The sequence below is a fragment of the Pagrus pagrus genome, assembly GCF_965226575.1.
Source record: "Pagrus pagrus genome assembly, chromosome: 20".
Classification (NCBI taxonomy): Eukaryota; Metazoa; Chordata; class Actinopteri; order Spariformes; family Sparidae; genus Pagrus; species Pagrus pagrus.
Genome location: NC_140207.1, coordinates 18,257,410 through 18,279,879, shown reverse-complemented (window position 1 = coordinate 18,279,879; position 22,470 = coordinate 18,257,410). Strand labels below are relative to the sequence as shown.

General features: G+C 41.6%; 2 protein-coding genes across 4 annotated transcripts in view; both read left to right on the top strand.

Moving 5' to 3' along the window:
- Positions 1 to 22,470, top strand: part of ntng1a (netrin g1a) — a 290,034-nt gene that overhangs the window by 155,724 nt on the left and 111,840 nt on the right. For 2 of the 3 annotated variants that reach the window (XM_084339810.1, XM_084339811.1), the window contains exon 5: positions 2,491 to 2,528. The gene's annotated coding sequence lies outside the window, so the exon portion shown is untranslated. Of the gene's footprint in view, positions 1 to 2,490; positions 2,529 to 19,692; positions 20,004 to 22,470 lie in introns of those variants that run through there. The other variant, XM_084339809.1, reaches the window with a different exon arrangement.
- Positions 3,469 to 4,941, top strand: prmt6 (protein arginine methyltransferase 6). The gene has a single exon (XM_084340530.1). It carries the CDS (start codon positions 3,520 to 3,522, stop codon positions 4,582 to 4,584), a length of 1,065 nt encoding a protein of 354 aa, XP_084196656.1. The 5' UTR covers positions 3,469 to 3,519; the 3' UTR covers positions 4,585 to 4,941.

The following is a 22,470-nucleotide window of genomic DNA, read 5'->3' as shown; positions in this document are numbered from 1 at the left end:
GCATCCTTTTTAAACTCTGAGTTCTAGAAACTGAAGACACTTAAAGTGAAACTCTCGCCAAAAAGCAACCGAGGCTTTATTTATGATTGGGTATGAGTCAAACCTTCACGTACAAGCACACTCATGACCAAAGAGGCACTTTTAAGATTTACCGTAGTTTCGTTTTGGGGCAAGCTCATTTTGAACGGGAGTACATAGGGCATACCACGACGGCATCAAAATGTCTATTTTTAGACCACTAAGAAGGCTCCACACATCATGAAACTTTACTGGTAGCATCACCAGGGTCTCTACTCATGACACGAGCAGTAAGAACATTGTGTACACAAAGTGTGTGAAAAAGACGGTTTTGAACTACTTACGCTTAGCTACTGGGACTCCGGCGCGCCGCCGCCATTCCAGGCAAAAAGTGTCGATCTCCGAGTGCGGCCATCATGACGGAGAGTAACGGTGGGACGCTCTGTAATATGTGGCTCCCTTGTCAACATGGACGTCAGTGTTGCTTTTGACTAACGACAGAACAACGAATTATCCGCGAATTCATCTGGAAATAAGCCCGAGGAGCGTCCCACCGTTACTCTCCGTCATGATGGCCGCACTCGGAGATCGACACTTTTTGCCTGGAATGGCGGCGGCGCGCCGGAGTCCCAGTAGCTAAGCGTAAGTAGTTCAAAACCGTCTTTTTCACACACTTTGTGTACACAAACAATGTTCTTACTGCTCGTGTCATGAGTAGAGACCCTGGTGATGCTACCAGTAAAGTTTCATGATGTGTGGAGCCTTCTTAGTGGTCTAAAAATAGACATTTTGATGCCGTCGTGGTATGCCCTATGTACTCCCGTTCAAAATGAGCTTGCCCCAAAACGAAACTACGGTAAATCTTAAAAGTGCCTCTTTGGTCATGAGTGTGCTTGTACGTGAAGGTTTGACTCATACCCAATCATAAATAAAGCCTCGGTTGCTTTTTGGCGAGAGTTTCACTTTAACTCGGCCGTATGTGGAGTTTGAGCAAATGAATACGAGGGCCGGATCCCAATAAGGAATCTTAATAAGAGAACAATGATCTGATCAGATGTAACATGTGTGACCTAAACTTTGGTCAACTGTAACAACTGGTTGGATATCAGACTTATCTCTGCATGAATGCAGATGGACACATTGTCATTTACGTAATTTAAGGATAAAGGTAAATCATGCCAGGCTTCTCAGTGGGAGCTGGGTGTTGGCTGTGTCTCGACCTGGCAGCAGCTCTACCTGAAGCTTGAGAGGAGGAGAGGACAACGTGGCCAACAGCTGCTTGTCTGTCTGTTCTGTCTACCAGCAACAACGCCTGCAAACCTTCCTGCCAAGTGCATAGAAACACAATCTCAATTCCAGTGTCTGTATTTCATGCTCCAGTAATCTATGCTATTGTATATTTCCATTCCTCCATTGTATTTAGTCCAATTCTGCTTTTGACCAGTTGAATGTGGGTGTCCAGCTTTGATATTTGGCTCGTTTTAGGATTACACTGCATCTCAAGATAATGTTTGATGTTATTGTGTTTCTGGTTTAACATAAATCAAATACATCCAAAAGGAAAACGGGAGCTTTGAATATAAAGTCAATGTTTACTACAAAGGTATGGCTCATTTCCCTGGGTGGTTGCTGTTTCCATTACTCAAGATGAAAACATATCAGTTCATGCAGAATTATTTTCCTGCTTTATTCTCTATCTAGTTTTGAAAAGGCTGAATTATTAAATGCACACATTTTCCCAGGAGTGCCAGTTCTTTAAAAGCAGCATTGGATACAAATTTAGAAGAAGCATGTTAATGTGAATGCACACACATACACCCACCTACCCAACAACCCGCACGCAAATTCCCCAGCAATATTTTCTTCTTGTTTTGCAATGCTATTATTTCACATTCCCTGCATCACACTGTGCTGTCTTCTTGCTTTCAAAGGCAGTCTTGAAAACAACAAAATACCTAGCATCTCGCTGTATTTCTTCTCACAACCCACTGCTTCCTTCTCACTTTCTTTTCATCTTTATGAAATGGGATACAGCTCCTGCTGATTTGTCCAGTATCTTTTGCCAAAGATCTCAGAAACAGTGGAGAGGGTCCCACAGGGCTGTCTAGAGACAGCAGCTGTGTTCTGCCTGCCATAACTTTGGGGAAAGCTCAAAACTGGTAATGGCCATGCTGTTTCGTTCAGCTTGTTATGAGATAGACATTGTACAGGATGTGCTATAGGTGACTGGAACCTGTGTTAATTATTGGAAATGAAATGCTGAAGATAATTTATTCATTCAGTTGACTTTTCACAGATGCACTCTCAAATATAAAACCCTGCAAAGGCGGCGCCGTAAATTTATTCCTGGAAGATAAAAAATGGCGTCTCTAATCTTGACTTTGCACTTTAAAGTATTTGTCATATCAGATAATTGTATGTTTTTGAAAGCCCAAAGGGAAGTGACTGCTTACTAAGATGTCTTCTTCTTAGGTGGTGGTGATGAAGAGGTTCGGGTGACGCCAGTGACAGTAAGAGTCAGTTTTTGCACATTTACTAATCTGATTAATCATTGTAAACTTCTTGCATGTGTAATGGTATACACAAATTGCTATAACTCAGGAACCTCCCTGACTTTAAACATCAGAAATCCGTTTCAGGAATCTTATAAAATTTAAACTTCCTGTCAAAAGTCTTCGTGGGACACACTGGAGATATAGGTGCCCCAAAAAAGCTGCCTCAAATGTGACAATATAATGACAATTCAGCAGTGTTTTTAAAAGAGGCAGATCTCCAAAAGTAAGAGTTAGAAATTTCTACCCGCAAAACCAGATATTCAGTTTGCTCTTTCTATTTCGGAATATTGCATCAGTGTCTCGACTGCTAAACATTTTTGAGTATCTAAGGTTTGTTTTTAGTCCTTTTACAGTTTCCTAGCAACAGTTAATCATTTATAGTTTCTATAACTAATGTAATATTTTGGACCCAAAATAACAGTGATTTCATAAAAGTACACAAAGGGGACAAAAACTGTAATATTGCAGTAGACGTAATAAGAGCTATAATAACAAAACAAACAAATACATAAATGGAGTTCTTCGATGTTCAGGTAGCGATAGGAAATTTTAATGTAGGCCTACTGTACTCAAAGAAAAGCATCACTCCCAGGGGCATAATATCGCCCAGTTAATTGTTTGATTATGAGGACATTACAGCTGGCTTTATTCTCACCCAGAAAAGACGAATTGGCAAATCCCACATCTCAAACTGATGTGACGAAAACGAGAAGAGGCGCCGTTTATGTCGCTGCTCTATCCAGAGGAAGCTCATGTGTACCATCTTCCCACTGTCCCTGAATGCACCAGACCAACCAACATGTCACTGTCGCGTGGTGGTGGGAATTGTAGTCCGCGTAATCGTGTTTCTCTCGCATCGCGTGCGGTGGGAAACTACATGTTCCAGATTCCACAATGCGGAAGTAGTACAACAAAACACAGAGCTTGCAGCACCACAGCAGAGAAGATGTCTCATGTCGTTAAGAAAAGAAAATTGGATAAAAGCCGACAGGACAGACTGTACTTCGACAGTTATACCGATGTGACTATCCACGAGGAAATGATAGCGGACCAGGTCCGGACGAACACGTACCGGATGGCGATAATGAGGAACAGTGAGTCCATACGGGGGAAAGTTGTGCTGGACGTCGGGGCAGGAACCGGCGTGTTAAGCATTTTCTGTGCACAAGCCGGTGCCAAGAAAGTCTACGCCGTTGAAGCCTGCTCTATCGCCGAGCAGGCTGTCAAAATAGTTCAACAGAACAATATGGAGGATACGATTGAAGTCATTCGAGGCACGGTGGAGACGGTGGACCTACCGGAGAAGGTGGAGGTGATAGTGAGCGAGTGGATGGGTTATGCCCTCCTGCACGAGTCCATGCTCAACTCGGTCCTCTACGCACGCGACAAGTGGCTGCTGCCAGGCGGCATTATCCTGCCCAGCAAAGCCGAGCTATACATCGCTCCCATCAACGACCCGGTGGTGGAGGACCGCTTACAATTCTGGTACAACGTCAAAGACCAGTACGGCGTCGACATGTCCTGCATGTACGACTTCGCCACGAGATGCATCATGAACTCCGACATCACCGTGAACTCTGTGACCGTCGAGGACGTGCTCTCCCACCCGGCCCGCTTCGCCGAGCTCGACTTGCACTCGGTCACCGTGGAGGAGCTGCTGCGGTCGGTGAAGGGCAAGTTTAGGTGCGAGGCGTTCGGCTCGGCGGCAGTGAACGCCTTCTGCGTTTTCTTCACCGTGACTTTCCCCTGCCCGGACAAACCGCTAGTGCTGTCCACGTCCCCGTTCAAACCGGAGACGCACTGGAAGCAGGCGGTGCTGTACCTGGACCCTCCGGTGGATGTGGTGCAAGACACGGTGGTAACCGGAGAGGTCAGCATGTATCCCTCGGAGGAAAGCGCCAGACATATATGCATCCATGTGGACTACACGATAGGAGAGCACAAAAGACAGGCGAAGACCTTTGCTATCCCTGACTGGAGCAGCGAAGCTCAGCCTAGTGTTACAGTTTAATCACAACACAACAATAGTGTTGTTGTCTGTTACTAAGATTTACACACCTGCTCACTGCCAGCGTCAGAGGAAGTGGAGCAATGACTGCAGTTGTGACTGTATCCAAAAACTTTAAATAACATCAGGCACTGTCTCACTTGGACAAATGCATGAACGGACTACAGCTGACATCTTATTCATACTCACAAAAAACTAAGTTTTGACCCATATCTTCAGACTGAAGTCTTAAACTGTAGTGCATTTCCTGACACTGGCTACTGCAAGTCAATAGGTTAACTACATTATAATCTGTTTTATGTTGTGTTTTTGCTTGTTTTTACAACTAATAAATAATTTGACACCTTGATAGGAAGAACATCCGTGCCTTCCCACTTTTTTGTGCATTTTTATGAACCCCACTAAACAACACCGATGCGCCATACTGTACATTCAGATTACACCATTCACAACCCATTTTATACCAATACATTGCATTTTTAAGAATAGCTAACCCTTATTTTCCTGATTTGTCATGAGATCCAAAAAATGTCAGAATAGTACTGCTTTTCCACCAAAATTAGCAGGTCTACACAGGTTTTTTAAACGCGGGTCAACCCACTAAAAAATGCCTATTGACCCCATTACCACTTCCTGCAGGCAAAGCAGTCTGTCTGTGATTTTTATATGAATTGTTACGTTGTATATCACTGACATCACGATTCACGTCACAAATGCGCCGGAAACAGTTGTAACAGAAGAGCAAACAACAATGGACCCATTGTGAAAAAAGCGTCTGTAAAGCGGTGGATAAACTCTTTTGAGCGTCATAAACCCCGCTAAATGATTTCTTTCACTATCATAATTTGAGCCATTCTGTCCTATAACATTTGGAAAGTCTAGAAAAGCCACACGATTAAATAATCTTTTCTTCATTCAAGTTAGCCAGCACTAAACATGAAGTTAGCTGGCTCAGTCCAATATCAAATTATTTTCATACCGGGGAAGTCTAGCTTTTTTGGCTTCAAAACCACTGAGCAGCTTTTATAGAAATGAACGGGGCTCCGCCTCCAACGCTGTGTCCAGTAATAAAACGTCCTTTAATTGGCCGCATCCCAAATTCCTTCCTTGGTTACGCGTCACCACCGGACGTTTATCACGTCGCGTGGTGGAATTTAGCGTGTTTACCCAGGTCTTACGTTTAGATCAGAGTTTCCACATTCCCATTGCACACAAAAGCCTGAGATTACAGGTTTAAGTGGGATTTTTGACCATTAGAAAATGGGAAAATTGGTTTTCAGAGTCCTACTTTACATCTACAAATGTCTTGCATTTACTTTTTGCATTTATTTATTTTTAACTAAAAGTCATTTCAGCTCCAGCGTTTAGGTTAACAGTTTTTTTATTGTGGTAGTAAATGAGCATTTGAAACTCTGTTTAACCATCATAAGAAACTAAAACTCTCCGGACTAATTAGTAGTTTTATTTGGTTTTGTCGCTATGTAAAGCAGCTTTTACAAATGGTTGAATAAATTCAACACCATGTTGCAGACATCTGATATTCTAATGAATTTGATTATGCACATTGAGTGGGATCTGATGAAAATGCTGCATTTAAATGATGATTAGACCAATATATTGACTTGGACAGGCTGCAGTCAGGCAGGAGGCTGCATCTTACAGGAGGGCTTTTACATTGGCTGGATTTCAGATTTTAATAACACACCAAATTGGCTCATTATTTTGGTTTAAACCAAGCACACACCATCATCTGTTGCCAGACACCACCAACTTAATCCAAAATTGTAATTCTGCTGCAGCATTCTGCAAAATAGCAAAGGATTTATTGTTTGTGCAACACTATTTCTTTCCTGGTCACTAAGAACCTTGCTGTAAGTGTTTATTTGTTCATCATCAGCAACAATCAAGGATAAATCTTTTCTATAATAGTCAAACGTTTGAAGGCCATGTTTAATAAATTGCCATGCATCATTTATTTAACTTAAAACATTGTCCAGTCACTGATCAGTCATTGATTCACTCATACTAAAGAGTCAATGTACGTGAAGTGTGTTTGGATTTTGGGGGATCATATTGCAGGGGGTTCGATTCGAGTTTTGTGAGCTGACAACTGTTTCAAAGAGAATTGTTTACCAACTATGTTCATTATTAAACAGATGGGAACTAGACTCTAATAAACAGTTTGACGGTTAGGGTTAGCTCAAAAATCCTGAGCCCATGTCAACATTACTACAGTTATTTTTGTACAGCTTCATTCGTTCATTCAATCATCCACAACTTGCCAAAAGGAATCTGCAGGTTCAAACATTCACATTAATTAACCATCCTGAGAGTGAACTGCAGATGAACTGCTCTGCATTTCATTGAGTTCCTTACTTGCTTTAGAAAGAGCAGAGTTTTTAGCAGATGTATCTGTAAGATTGGTGAGTCATTTGGTATCTTTATGTGGCATAATTACAAAAACTGATATTGATGATAAAATGTGTTTGTTGGGTTTTATTGAAATATGAACAGCCACCATTACAACTGTTTCACCAAATGAATATAAATACATGTCACAATAATACCAAGAAAATAGAAATACTATAAACTTTTATGAATATTTGTTCATCTACCTTTGACTTAAAAGTCCTAAAAGTGAGTCTGAAATTACAACTGAAATGATAACTGATTATACAATACGTTGATTGAACCTTTATGTAACTAAGACAGTTGACTGCTCTGGTTATGTCTGTCTCATTTAGTTCAAGGCACCAGATGTGAAAGATCCTTCTAACAGAAAGCACCTTTTCTGCATTATAATTATACAGCAGTTAATAAATTCACATAGAAAGTCTTAGGTGATAATTTATCTTTCACACATCATCATCTGGAATACATGGTTCATTTGTTTCAGTGTTGTCAGGTGAAATGTGAACCCACTCTCTAATGAACACATTTCGAATTAATCACAAGCTATAGTGTCTACAAATCAAGGGCATTGTCTGTCAGTCTGGGAAAGATTGAATAATGGCTGAATCATATTTTGTACTGCAAATGTCTGCCTCTGGGTTCCACTTGGTTGTATTATATTGTAAAAAAGAAAAAAATGAATAAGCCTGCACAACCAAAATTCATCAGTGAATCAGCAGTAAGCTGATGGAATATACGGACTGCTTGCTGCCTTTTCACAATGACATAAAATAAGCTGATTAACTGTTAGTTGTGATCATAATGAAAAGGTAAAATGTGGCTAAAGTTAATCAAACACCAAATCGAAGTCTCAATCTGAAGAATAAATCAGGTCTTAAACTGTAGACTTGGCACTTTAACTCCATTAAGGAAGTTATATATATATACATATATATATATAACTTCCTTAATGGAGTTAAATATATATATATATATATACGGTATATATATATATATATATATATACGGTATATATATATATATATATATATATAACCTACATCTTACATACAGTACAGTATAATGGTGAAGTCCCCGGTTAACACTAATGTATACGACATTACACATATTCAGTAGATGCTTATCAAAATGTTAGCAGTTGACATTTCTAAAAACCACCGATCTGAAACATTTGTAGTCATAGGCTATGTACTAGGGCTGAACGATTTATCATTTTCTGATCGAAATTGCGATTTCAGACAACGCGATCGTGTGATCGCCAAAGCTGCGGTTTTTGCAGCGCTTCTGACTGACCCAGGATCTGTTGTGTCAACTATTGTACACATACATGCTGTCTCCCTGCCATCCTGCCAAGCTCGCCAATCAGAAGCGGCATGCTACTCGTGGACAGGTCATGCTAACCAATCAGTATTAACCTGCTCCTTAATGTGCTCTGAAATGGCTTCAGCTGGACCAGAAACAGAGTTAGGGGATTTAATCCCCAAGAAAAACAGCACATCGGTCATTTGGGAGTATTTTGGGTTTGAGGCTGCAGACATGCACCAGAAACAGGTACTGTGCAAAACCTGTTGCGCAAAAGTTGCAACATCCAGCAGAAACACAACCAATTTATACCGGCACTTGAAAAATCACCACAGGCATTTGCATGACGAGTGTATGACAAAAAAGTCTGGTGAAAAGTCCAGTGAAAATGATACTCCCACTGTAGCAAACAGCCTACAATTACAGCATCTTTTGCCAGTGTAACAGAGTAATAGCATTTAATGTTTTAATGTTACTGTACATTGTGAATATTGCACTGAAGCTTGATTTGAAGGAAATCGTGAAACAAATTTAAATTGCAATATTTGCCAGAAAAATAGCAATTAGATATTTTCCTAAAATCGTTCAGCCCTACTATGTACATTTCTAAAAATAAAAAATGTTCACAAGACATGTTCACATTACATGTTTATGGCCTGATTTTCAAGCCTGAAGGTGTACGGGACAGTGGTACAGTTACAGGCCATGGTTTGAGAATGACACCACTGGATCTTTTTAAAGGATAACTACCGTTTTTTACAACCTGGACCTTATTTCTAGCATAAAATATGATCATTTACTCACCCAGATAACTTTGGTGTCATTTGGCGTCGTTCGGACGAAATTAGATCCAGTGTAGCGCCGGTATATCCATATAATGCGAGTGACGGGGCACTGAAACACAGCCTCTATATAACGCATTATCTGCCACGAAACTTGTTCATTTCACCAATATTTTGTCATGATACGCTCGTGCTATTCCCCTCTTAGTCCGGACTCGTCTGTTATCAACATCCAGGGTCAAACTAGCAGTAGCAGCTACAGGTAAACAAGCCGGCTGTCGCGGGTGCGCGCGCAGCTCAGAGATTACCTCTTCCAGGTCAGAGGTAGTAGGTCAACCTACAGACCCCGGATGTTGACAACAGACAAGCCCAGACTCAGGGGGGAATAGCACTAGCGTATCGTAACAAAATATTGGTGAAATGAACTAGTTTCGCGGCAGATAATGCTCATAGAGGCTGCGCTTCGGTGCCCGGATCACTGGCATTATATGGATATACGCGGCGCTCCACTGGATCTAATTTCGTCCGAACGACGCCAAATGACACCAAAGTTATCTAGGTGAGTAAAGCATTGTATTTCATGCTAGAAATAAGGTCCAGGTTGTAAAAAACGGTAGTTATTGAAAATTTAACCTAAAGAAACATAAAGTTGCCACTTATCTGTTGTGTGAATAGTGTCTAATTTACTCTAAGTCTTTCTAACTCGAACTCTATGTTCCCCGTTCTGAAGTGAGGTCTTGCCGACAACTAATCCACAAGCAGTTTGACACTAATTAATCCAACTCTAACTACTGATGATTCAGAGCCAATAGGGTCAGTATACCTTAAACTTGTATGCTTACAAGCAACTAGTTAATGATGAATATGCCTACCTTAACATTAAGTATTATGCGAGTTCCATATTGAAACATGAAGCCAAGCAAAGACCTGACAATAAAACATGGGGACATGCTTTGAAAGTTTTATGGAGAAATTAGTCATCACTGCCTCAACTTTGTAAGCTTTGTAAGCTATCAAGCATGTTAAAGTGTTAAGTGACAGCAGCTGAGACTGCAAACGAAACACAGCACAGCAATCAAACCCATGATGCGTGTGATCAGTCTACAGTAAGAACAGACAAACAGAAACCTCTGAAGAAGACAGTAGTCCGTGACGCCTTTCCTGTCACATCACACTGATGACAACAGTTTCTTCAGTGAGCCTCTGCTGTAGTGTCCAGGAAGCACCATACGGAGCCAACAAACTTAGTTACATGAGGAGCAAAAGGTAACTACATTTCTAGACATCAACACAGTACTTTTTGTCCTTACTAACAACTACTACTCAAGGTTCAATTCAATAATCTAATTAGCATTTACAACACAGATTGCAAATGTAAATTGAAGTCCCTTTATGCAACATAAGAAAAACTATTGGCCTGTGTCCACCTAGCATTTTTCTCTGAGCAGCAGCATTTTTTTTTCAATTGTTTCCAATGAGGAGGGAGCGTCGGTGGCAGCAGGAGGCCCCCCAGAGAAAAAGGCACAGCGCCCAGCGTCTTATTCCGAGCTCTCCGCCTTTTTTGTGCGGCTGCTCTGAGCACTTCAAGTTGAAAATCTCTCAACTTTTCAGAAAGGGGCTGCTGATGTCACCGGTGTTCTTTTGTTATTTTTCCTGGCCTAGGTGATAATATTCACTGTCATGCACCCACATCCTCCTTGCTCTTGTGTCCTGATGTAAAAAAAACAAAACAAATGGATAGTAAACCACAAAGGGACAGTGTTGATCATACAGTGGTGGTTGTCGAGATATTGTTGTCACAGAGACGAGACGTACATGAAGCTTTTTTTCTCTCAGCACACAAACGCTTCATCCAAGCGCTCCCGAGTGCTTTTCTGTCTCAACCCCCCCAAAAAAACACACAAAAAAAAAATGCTATGTGTGCACAGCCTGAGTAAATAAACTGGTGGCAGTCTGGTGGTATGACAGCAGATACTTCTGTATCTTTTGCCAGACAGAGTTGTCTTTCAGTATCCTTTGGGCTCTGTGCAGACATCTCACTTCACTGATGTCACTGATGCTCCGAGATGGCTACCAGTGCTGTTCTTGACGGTTTTAATCACTTGCTGCAGAGCCTTTCTGTCCTGTGCCATGCACAAACCATGCCAGTTGTTTCTAGTGTTCCAATGTTTCCAGTCAGGATGCTTTCTGTTGGTCCTCTGTAGAAGTTGACAAGAGCTTGGGACCAGAATTTAGCCTTTAAGTTTCCTTAAGAAGTGGATCCCTCTGTGCATTTTCTTTTTTTTTTGCCAGGGTGGTGATGTGCGATGACAATGACAGGTTCTCTGTGATGTTGATTCCCAGGAAACTAAAACAGTTCACCTGCTCCACCTCAGCTCCACTGATGTAGACAGAGCTCTGCGTCTTTGCCTCCTTTTTTTCTAAAATCAATCAGCTCCGTGGATTTGCTGACGTTGAGCAGCAGATTGTTCTCTGTGCACCACTCTGCAAGATTATTGATTTCCTCCCGATATGAACTCTCACCGTTGTTTATAATGCGGCTGATGATGGTGGGGTCGTCAACATACTTCACAATAGAGTTTGTGAGTGCATCCATGGGTGTAGAGTGTGAATCGGAGGGGGCTGAGCACACATCCCTGGGGGGCTCCAGTGTTGAGCTCTAAAATAAGGGATTTTTGATGGTCAACAGAAGCACATACATTTGAAACTGTCTCTAAGGATGTCTTTACAATATCAGATTTAAAATGTTAGGTTGGTGTATGATCACAGCGTTGAATAATTCTTCCAAGAAGAGCAAAAATTTGGCACGCAAATAACCAATTGTATAGTATTGACTCCCTTTTCTGCAGCTGCTGCTTAAAACATGTAATTTCTTTTCAACATTCAGTTCATTCAGTGTCACAAGCAGAAGTGATTTCCGGTCAAAGGTTCAGTATCTTTGTTTTGTTTTGACACTTGAATGAAACACAGTTTGTTTTAAAACCATCATGGTGGTGAGATGTTGGCTGCTGGCGGTCAGACGTCATATACAGTGATGAAATGCTCATTCTTTCTCTCAAAAGTCAAACGGTCAGAACCACTTTAAACCCTGGTTGTGACCAAGGTCATATCCATGTTGCTAAATGTCAAACAGGGTTTTTTCCTGTGTCACTGCTCTGCTGTGAAAGGGGTTTACAGTAGGAGGTGAGCCTCTCTGCCTCTTTTTTAGGCCAAACAGCACTTTTGTGTCTGAGAGAGGCAGAAATACATCCACACTTTTCTCTCAAATTGAATTCTACACTCGCTGAAGCCTAATATGCACGTACTATGGCTGAGTCTCTCCTCAGCCTCAACAGGTGCCTGAAAAAAAATCCCCGCAGGCAGAGGTATCCAGAGGATGGAAATGTCAAATGCAGCACGGGCTGCCACTGTTAAGCCCAGAATCACACTCATGCATGCATGACCACTCTTGGCCGCTAAATGCTAAACTAATTGTGATCCATTCCTGCCTGAAATGATTCGGAAACCATTAGAAACAAGTGTTGAAACTTGAAATGGGATTATTTGTCTTGTATTGCAAAGCAATTTAGAAGCCAATCAATAGACAATGTGCTTAATCTAACTGATTTCAAGACTCATTGTTCAGTGCAGGACTGGTGAATGAGACTGAGAGACAGCATAGCCCAGGAATCAGTGAACTGGAGTCATGATATATGCAATTGTCTGTTTCAACTTTTTAATGATGAAAGTCAGGATTAGTTGGTTGGAATAAAGTGTGCTGCAGTATAAAACATTATGTTGTGTTGATCTTAGAATATTTCCAATTCAACACCTCTAAGGACTGTATCAGGCAGTCAGGTGTTCACAGCTCTATTATCTAAAAGACTAAAGCAGTGTTGACTCAGTGTACACAATGCATATGATGAAAGTATTCTTGTATAAGTACACTTACTTATACTCAGCTTTTTTTTTTTGAGTCAAAACAGATAAAATTGTGATTTGCTGCCTCTTTAAACAAAATATCCCACCATATAAAATTCATAATGTGATCAAGACTAAGTCGAAACCTAGTATATTGCTGGACATTGTAGGATCAGTGAGCATGAAGATACAATTGAGGATTTTTTTCGTGGCTAAACATTAATGAATTTTGACAGTATTTACACAATAATATTTGAGTGATCAAAGCTTTAACAGATTGTATGTCAGCTTAACACTGTTGGATTTTCTCCCATTCTCCCTTTTAGATTTGTTCAACCTCATTTAAGTTGGACAGAAAATATCTACAGACTGCTTTATATTATCACACAAATGCTCCTTTGAGACTCAAGTCTGTGTTTCAGCTGGCTCACTCAGAGACCTCCACATCTTTATTTTGTAGCTGTTCCAGTGTTGGTTTGGCCAGCCTTTACGCCTGAGGTCTTGTTGGAACACCCAATCTGAGGTCTTTGGCATTCTGTGGCAGGATTTATTTATTGTTTCCCTTGTTGCTAGCATTCTCACAGTGTCTGCCAAAGAATATCATGACACGATTGCTTTGATGCTGAGCTCTTTGCATTATGTGTGAAGATCATCAAACCAAAACATTAGATGACAGCATCATCTGTTCATACAGAGAGTTCAGTCAGAGAGGTCAATAATCACAATCTTTTTGATCTACTTTCTGACCAAAGTCTTTCTCCTGTTCCTCCATTTGGACAGACATTCCAAGTGTACTAGTGATGCAGATACTGTACTTCTAGATATGACTCTTCCCTAGATGTGTGCCTTCTCACTGTTGGCTCTAAGAAATTAGAAAAGTTAACTTTCTTTTCAAGAATTCACCATTTACCAAAAAAATGCAGTGAATACTTCAGAGTGTTTTATCATTTATTACATAGTTTTCCTTAATTTAACAGATAAAAGTCTTGTCTTTTTAAGAGGGATCTGGTCAAGAGGCCAGCAGTTAAACATCGCTACAACAATACTGCAACATCAACAGTCTTTATTGCTCTGGCAACATTGAACACATAACGTATGCAGGCTGTTTGTGGAGCGGCTGCTGCAGCGCTTCCACTGTAATCAATAAAACTGGCTAAACCAGGCATGAGAGCAGCAAAAAAAAGAAAAAATGCCACGCTATTGATTTTATTGCAAAAATTGCTCACGTCATAAACTCGAAAATTATTAGCACTATTTATGGGAGAATGAAAAGGATATCAGTTTTGATTTACAGTCGAGAAGCAATCGCAGAATAAAAATCCTTTCCTTGAATGGCTCCAAATAGTTTGTAGTTTCAGTAGTTAACAACACAAGAAATGGAAGGAAAGAAAAAGCAAAATAAAGTTAGAAGCAAACACATTGAACACAAATGAATTCTTCAGATCGTTGTTCCAGGAGAAGAGGCAACATATTTAAAACGTTTTTATTCCAACTCTTTTCAGCGACAATGTGACACCTGTAGAACAATGTGAGAGTGGAGGCCATGTTGGTTTTATTGGTTTTACATAGTTAAGGACGAACCAGTCCAAGAGGAGACGTCAGCCACTGGGAACATCTATGCACACACAGTGATAGTCACTCTGCAGTAGCACACAAATACCTTGTTGTACAATATAACCGCAGCCAGTAATGAAGCACTACATGGTGGCTGCGTTCATTAGAGCGGAGCAGGACTGAAGAAGAGAGGACCACTTTTTCTGATTTTGAGAATAAGGTTTTTAATAAACTGCAGTTTTCACATGAGGGATTTGAAGAAGCTCACTGGAGAGTGACGATGTAAACCTCAAGTTACAACATGAAGTTACGTTTTCTTTATTCAACAGCGATGATATGGGTTTGTCCTTGAGTTGTCAGCCTCTAGAAAGATGGGAACAAAGCGTGCACCTGCTCACATCTGTGTTGACCACAGCCATTCAGCTCAGTTTACAAGGCTCCTACTGCACTGCTGTATGCAACAGAAGAACATTCTGTTTTATGTCTATCTTTACAGCGGTCCATTCAAAGAAAGCTGCAATGATGTCACTGCAACGCAATGACAACTTTAGAAACAAATACAACTCGTTCAGACATTGTGTATGCATGGTGCCCAGTTTGAAAAGTGATGGATCTCAGAGTATTTCATCCTCACTTTCAACACCTCACTGTCACCTTGCTAAAATGAAATAGTGCCCTCTGTGATAAGAATTATGAATAATGTATTCTAAAACAAAAATAGGAAGAATGTGAAATCTCCATAATGCATTTTGGTTTGATTTGAGATCATTGTCAGCAGTGTCGGAGACCCTTTTAAATTCCTGCAGTAATTTGTTCCTGTTGATGTTTTTTGTGACCAGATTAACATGCATATCAAAACTCTCTTTGGGTCATACAGCGTGAAACCTAAACTTCACTCAGCACATAAAAACCGTGGGGGAAATCATTGAACGTGTTTCGACAGAGCTCATTTCGATTGCTGCTGAAACCCGACTGGGCTCAGGCGGCACACAGCATCTAATCATGGCCACTCATTCATCCTTGTATGCTAATGACACCACGAATAAGCCAATAGGATTCAATTCCCACAGTCGGTTACAGTAACCAATATTTCTGTCAGCACATCCTGTGAGGACAATTTGGGAACATGGTATTGACAAAAGCTAATTTGGTGTCCAACCCCCAGAGAGGTGGACTTCATTTCTCTGGGGCCCAGCAGGCCAGACCATTTGTCATCATTATCATTAGCAGCAGGAACTGACCCGTGCGCCTACTGCTCAAACCCAAAATAACTCTGTCTCACTGTATGTTCCCATATTTTCCTCAACAGTAATAAAACAGTACACTTATTTAAATGAGAAACAGTATTTATTCTAGCCCGGAGCTGCAAATCTCAGCCACAAAGAGCCACTGCCTATCACAAATGCATCCAGCTGAAAGCACCGAGGCGTGACTTCATGGACGGACACACACCGCACAACAAGGACAGATCTGGACGGCGCATGTTAAGAAAGTAAATCCCAAATCACTCACAGGGGCACGTAAATCTGAACGGGATGGCCCCGATTCACAATCAGCCCGAGGCAGCCGGCTCTCAGCCTGTGAGCAAAGTACAAATCCACCAAACTGTACGGCCACGTCCTCCCTCCTCCTCCTCCCCTCTAATCCCTTTTCAATCATGCACTTTTTGGATTATGCCTCTATGTAATTCTTCTCAGGTATTGTTTTATAACTTAATATGATATTTCAATGTGGGTGAGTCAGGTTATGGGTTTAGGACACTGTGCAGGATTGGATAAGCGGCAGAGGTGTGCAGGCAGCAGATTGGAGCGGAGGGTTAGTGCCAGGCTGAAAGAAGCATGATAAACCTTTGACACAAAGTCCAAATGGAGCAGGTGCATAAAGGTGCTGGGACTGACCTGATTCAGTCTGTAGAAGGCATCCCATATTGCAATGTGAGCCCTGTTTTCGTCCTGACTCTTACTAAGTGTCTCACCTCCTGAGGGAAGTTAGGATGCTTTGCATACTCAGGCAGTTTATGAGGGAGCACAAGATAGAAACTCTGAAGGTGCCAGTTTGATTCACCTTGTCTGTATCAAGCAAGTAGGAAATCAAAAGCTCACAAAGTCAAAGTTACATAGAAGTGAGTGCAAAGACAATTAATCTCTGTCATTTGTCTCCTTGTCCAAAAAAACGCTTAATCTAAGAGTGAGGGGAGAAATCGTTTGAACCATTTATTAAGCAATGTCATTTTTTCTTGTCATCAGTTGCAACTTTAAAATGGCCATCCATATAATGTTTACAGATATACTACACATTATTTATAAACCATTTACAACGGATTACAGACATCAGTCGCTACTTTACATAAACAATTGTTGAATAAATGGTTTATAAAGCATTTCATTGTTTGTTTACAGTGAAATAACTATTAACCAAAATTTAATTGACTGTAAATGTACCATGTATTAGAGATTATAAAGCATGACCAATACCAGTTACTTGTAGATGAATATTTAATATACAGAATTTATGACCAGTATATAAAATACGGTGCAAATTCATAAATTAAATTATTAACAGTTTATAAAGTAGTTCAAATTGGCATCAACTTTTTCAGCTAGGGCATTAAACTGCTTCTTACACATCTGTGCGTCAGTATGGGAGCAGCCAATAGTGCCAAATATTCTTTCATTATTATAAATGTATTACATATATAGATATAAATGTATAAGATATTAATATATAGCATGATGTGACTGATCTGACTAATCCAGGGAATTAAATACATAAATTATCAGGGTGCTTCAACACATCTGTGCCCAAAAAAACCCATAAATCAAGTATTGCCATGACACAAATACTTTTTCTCATGATATATACAGCATCATAATAGCGTATTGCATAGGTATCTACCAGCTCTAATGTAGCCTTCTTTCACAAGAAAATAATTATTGTTTTGAAAAGTAAATACTTCTAAAGGCTTTTCAGACACAAACAGCCACACACAGTCACTCAGTGAGAAGGATTTTTCAGCACTGATGTCATGAGCCAGTGCGGCACGATTGTGCCAGTGCAAAAGTGATGTGACACATCACATAAAGATCAGCCAAACTGAATATCAGCTGATATACAGATGTTTAGCCAACATCATCTCTAACATATGCATCAGTAATAATACACCTTAATACTTTAAGTACATGTTCCTTTTAACACTTTTTTACCTTTACATAAGTAACATTTTGAATGCAGGACTTTTACTGGAGTAGTTTTAACCTTGATGTGTTGGGACTGAATTGCTTTTTACAACCTTCACCTGTGTCTTTTCTACAGATTTGCCTGAATTTGCATTTGTCCGTCTCCGCCCCGTCTACTCTCAGAGTTAGGTTGATGACACAGCTGTATTTTACCACATTAAAGTGTATTGAGCACAGACACAATAGTTCTTTATGAATAAACTGCCCCCCCCCCCCCCCCCCCCGCCCCCTCTTATTCCACCCCCTCCACTAACAAACACACTCCTCCGGATGAAGGCAACATTACCCTCCATTGAACAGGCGTAAAAATCCAATACCTCTGTGCCTGGCGTCCGCCAGACAGGGATGTGCAAGAACAGCTTTACCCATCAATTTTCTAATAACCATCATGCAATATGACAAGGAAAAAAAAAAAAAAGGAAAGTTAACAACACACAAGGGTGGAGGTGAGATATCGGAACAGGGGCCACGTGATTATTGGTCTCTCAAGTAAAGAGCTATCTATTGAACCTGCTGATGGATCTGAAGGCACGTGGTCTTTTTCCGCTTGTGTGTGTGTGTGTCTGAATTATAATCCTTCACATTTAAACACATCCTCTTTTCACTCTCCTCACTGCACATATCATTTGATAATATACACAAGATACCTCTTTGTGTTAAGGTACAGTAACTTAACCCTCCAATAGTGTACGGCTTCATTCGCACAGTCACATGTACAAACCCAGCTCTGTCTGAGCTGAGTTTTTTAGGCCTCGAAGGAAAGTCGGAAAAGAGCTTAACAGTCTGCAGACAAGCTCCAGAAATGTATTGTGAATGAAAATATTATACTGAGTCATTGTATTGAGGCAGTAAGTGGGACTTAAATGTGCACTGTGGTAGCTCTCCACCTCTCGTCGCTGAGTGATTTAGAAGAAGAGGTCCATGTCAGGCGAACTGCCCTTGGGCTCACAGAGGAGAGAGGCAGCTGCTTGAGGAGCTGTCTCCACGAGGTAGTCGCCACCGCATCCTTAACCTTTCCACTGTGTCACAGATGAAGTTAAAGATGAGTTAACTAAGATCTGAAGTGGACCGCATTCCTAGTACTTTGAATCTGCAGGGTTTGTCTGGGTTTTGTGATCAATACCAATGACTCAACTCAGTTTGGCTTGTTGTTGAGATTTCTGGCTCTCAGAAAGGTATTCACCTGCTCAAAAAAGTCTATTTGAAAAAAAATTAAAAAAATCTTTGAATACATAGCCTCCTGACTCTGTGTTGGATTTCTCCACTGATTTTCTAGCTCTAACCCTCCATTGTCCATATGTTCCAGGTCCTTTGCTGCAGATAAACGTCGATAAAAGTCATAAATGTCTTCATGTACCATTTAAAACCGCTGTGTTTAGCAACTTTAAACGTTGCTACATTATTGTTGAATCAATTGTTATCCCTTTGAGTAATGACTCTAAACAACAAGACTATGATGGAGACGAGTGGCAGCATTTATCAGGCAGCAGTTGCTTAAAATGTACCATGACCGTCTGTGCTTTCTGTTTTACATCAGCTGGAAGTTATTTTACCACCAGCCTTTCCTGGAATCTTTATCTTTCCTACTGTTCTGTGTAATAAAGCAATTTCCCTTCATGCCTTAAAGCAATGCAATAGACTTCCCACAAATTCCTGCTGCTGAGACTGCTGCTTATGATCAGATTTGCGTGCGATCTCTGTGACTTGTCACGATAAAATGTGTTTCAGTGGTAAAAATGTAGCTGAAAAAAATCCCAGAGCATACGATTTATAAAGGACTAATTGAAGAGAGCAGTTGAAGGTGTTTTCTGTTCATGCCGCACTCAGCTGCGGCTCACAGGCTTCAGCAGAGAAATAAACTTGAGGTGAAAGTCAGTTGTCAAAGGCTCATCGCCTCATTGTGTCTGAGAGCAGCGAGTCCGGTCACTCTCTGCCGTCTCTGAGGCTCTTTCTAAACAAGACACTTGGAATCTTACTGATATCAACTTTTTTTGAATGGTTACAATTGGCTTGGAGGATTTTCTCCTGCCGTCTCTACTTGTGTGTCCGGCTCGAAGTGACGTTGCGCTGGTACCGGGAGCTCTCCTCCATTCCCCGGGAGCGGCGGAGACACGCTGGTCGCTTCTGTACGGCGAGTCTCCCGTTCCTAAGATGTCCCGTTTTAAAGCGGATTTATTTGGCTGCAACAGGCTACAGGACTGGCTCTCCTCGGCGGTATGAAGCACTGAAGACGAAGGTGAGACTCTCAGACACCTGATTTCTTTACATTTCATTTATCTCCAGCCGAATGCCGGGGCGCGTAAACTTTTGAAGCTCCGCTGCGACGCGCGCCGAGTGGGTGGCCAAATTGTGCGTCGTGATTAAAGAAAGTAAGCCGACTATTTTGAGAGCAGATGCTATTTTTTCAGGTTATCTTTGTCTGCTGTCATTCAGAACCCTGCCTTATCCTTGTGTGGAATTGTGCTGATCGACAGCGGCGACAGTTTGGTGCGATAAATAAAGAGAAAGCAGGTGTAGCTTTAATATGGTAGTCTGTAGACACTGCGTGAGCGTTTTAGTCTCTTAGAATAAACTCCTTTTGTTCTTGGAAATTTGTGCAAAACTCCCCCGTATATATTTATATATTTACATATATATGTGAGGCTATAAGGACGCAGGGACGCGCTGTGAGCGCACAGATCCAAGAAGGCACAGGCACCGCGTTTCCACATACAAGTCTGCTAATCAATCAGTCATGCTCTGTGCAGATAAAACGACCCATGATTCCTTGTCATCCATTTCATATTTCCTCTCACGCTGGATTTCTGTTAATTTTTTTTGTTTTTATCTCATCTTTGACTGGTGAAAACGACTTTGACGCACGTTTTCTGCGAGGTCCGGCTTTCTTTCTTTCTTTCTTTCTTTCTTTCTTTTCTGATGATGCCACTGAATGTTCCGAGCACCTGCGCATGTTCCATTGCTTTGTGCGGGGGGTGACCAGGGCCTCTCCGGGCCTATAGAGACTGCATAAGCATCGACTCATTCAGCTGTGTAGGGGCTTGTCGAGGCTTGCTGGGAGGTTAACCTGTGCGCCAAGTGTCATGACCTGACTACAGTAGTTCTGACACCCTCTCTCCCCGTGCGCTCAATCTTCGTGCTTATCAGTTAAGGTGCGCTCGTTAGAATCCCATTGTCAGGTACAGATATGTTTCTGTAGCTGAAATGTTTTTTATTTATTTATTTATGTATTGTCATGTCTAAAACATACAGAGTTTCGGTGTGAAATCAACATCAACGCAAGATCTCTCTCATGTATTTACTTATTAATAGCTCAATAATCCGCGGTCAGTTTATATTTTTTTTATTTTTTAGAATGGCACCTTCGCACTGGAGCGACGCCTTCTTCCTATTAAAAGTATTTTATTCAGACTTCCCGCCTCTCCGCCTATTTTTAATTTAAAGTACTTACTGAATGAGGCGAGGGTCGTATAACTGCTCAAACCAACGCTCCTTTTTACGCACATGATAGACTTAAATCACTTTGTTTGAACAATTACGCAACATTCTGAATTGTTACAGATAAATCAAGTACGATATAAGGGTCAGTAGTAAAGAGATATAAGGATCAGTAATGAAGAGATATAAGGATCAGTAATGAAGAGATATAAGGATCAGTAATGAAGAGAAATAAGGATCAGTAATGAAGAGAATTAAACCCCAGGGTGTTGCATTCCACCCAGCTCGGAACGGATCGGCCACCTGAGGGGACACGGACACAAATGTGTTCACACTTTTTGTCAAATATCTGAGATTTCTGTTCACATTCTCGGTTGGCAGCTGGAGATTTTCCCTCCTCTTGTTAGACTCTGATGCGATCGTTCCTGCGAGACTACTAACGCCCGCATTTGTTGGATAATTTAACGCGATCAGGCGAGTCGGGTGAACTCCACCAGAAGAGGTTCAACTCCAGGCGATCCTCCTCCCTCCTGAGTTTCTAACGGGTCCCGAAAGAGGATGGCGTGCGTGTGTGGGGATGCGTGCGGGTGGGGGGGTTGAAGACGAGATGGAGACAAGGCTGGAGGGGTGGGGGAGCGAAACCATAGGTGTGCGTGGGTGGGGGGGTGGTGTGGGGGGGACAAGCTGAGTGTGCGTCTCATCTAATAGAAGCCTCGGAGCACATTATCTTCCCCGTCATCTCCGTCTGGGCGGTCGGTGCAGCGCCGTGCCGGGGAAACGTCCGGGAGAAGATGCGTTGATGCGGGCGGATATTCTCAGCCGCCCAGTCTAATTGGTGTGATTCATGTCCCTGTTGAGTGGCTGAAACCTACTCAGCGCCAGGGAGAAGGAGAGAGAGACAGAGAGAGAGAGAGAGCGAGAGAGAGGAGAGAGTGGGGACGAGATTGGCGCCAGACCCGCACGCAGGAGTCTTTGGAAATGAAGGAATTATAAACAGGGCAGGAAAACACAGGAGGGACGCACGGCAGCGGGTCAAAGTTTTCTTTTGCAGTAGTGGGGTTTTTTTCTCTTTCCTGCGGACATCACTGTGCCTCAGATTGACGCCGTGATGGAATGACACTTGGAAAAGAGGATGATGGACACTTTGGCACCGGAGCTCCTGCTCACAAATCCCCTCGTTTCCAGCAGCAGGCGCGGTGCTGACCGAGCCCTCAGGACGGTGATCAGTCATTTGTTTTGAAGTGGCAGGAAAATCCTCCTCTTGATCG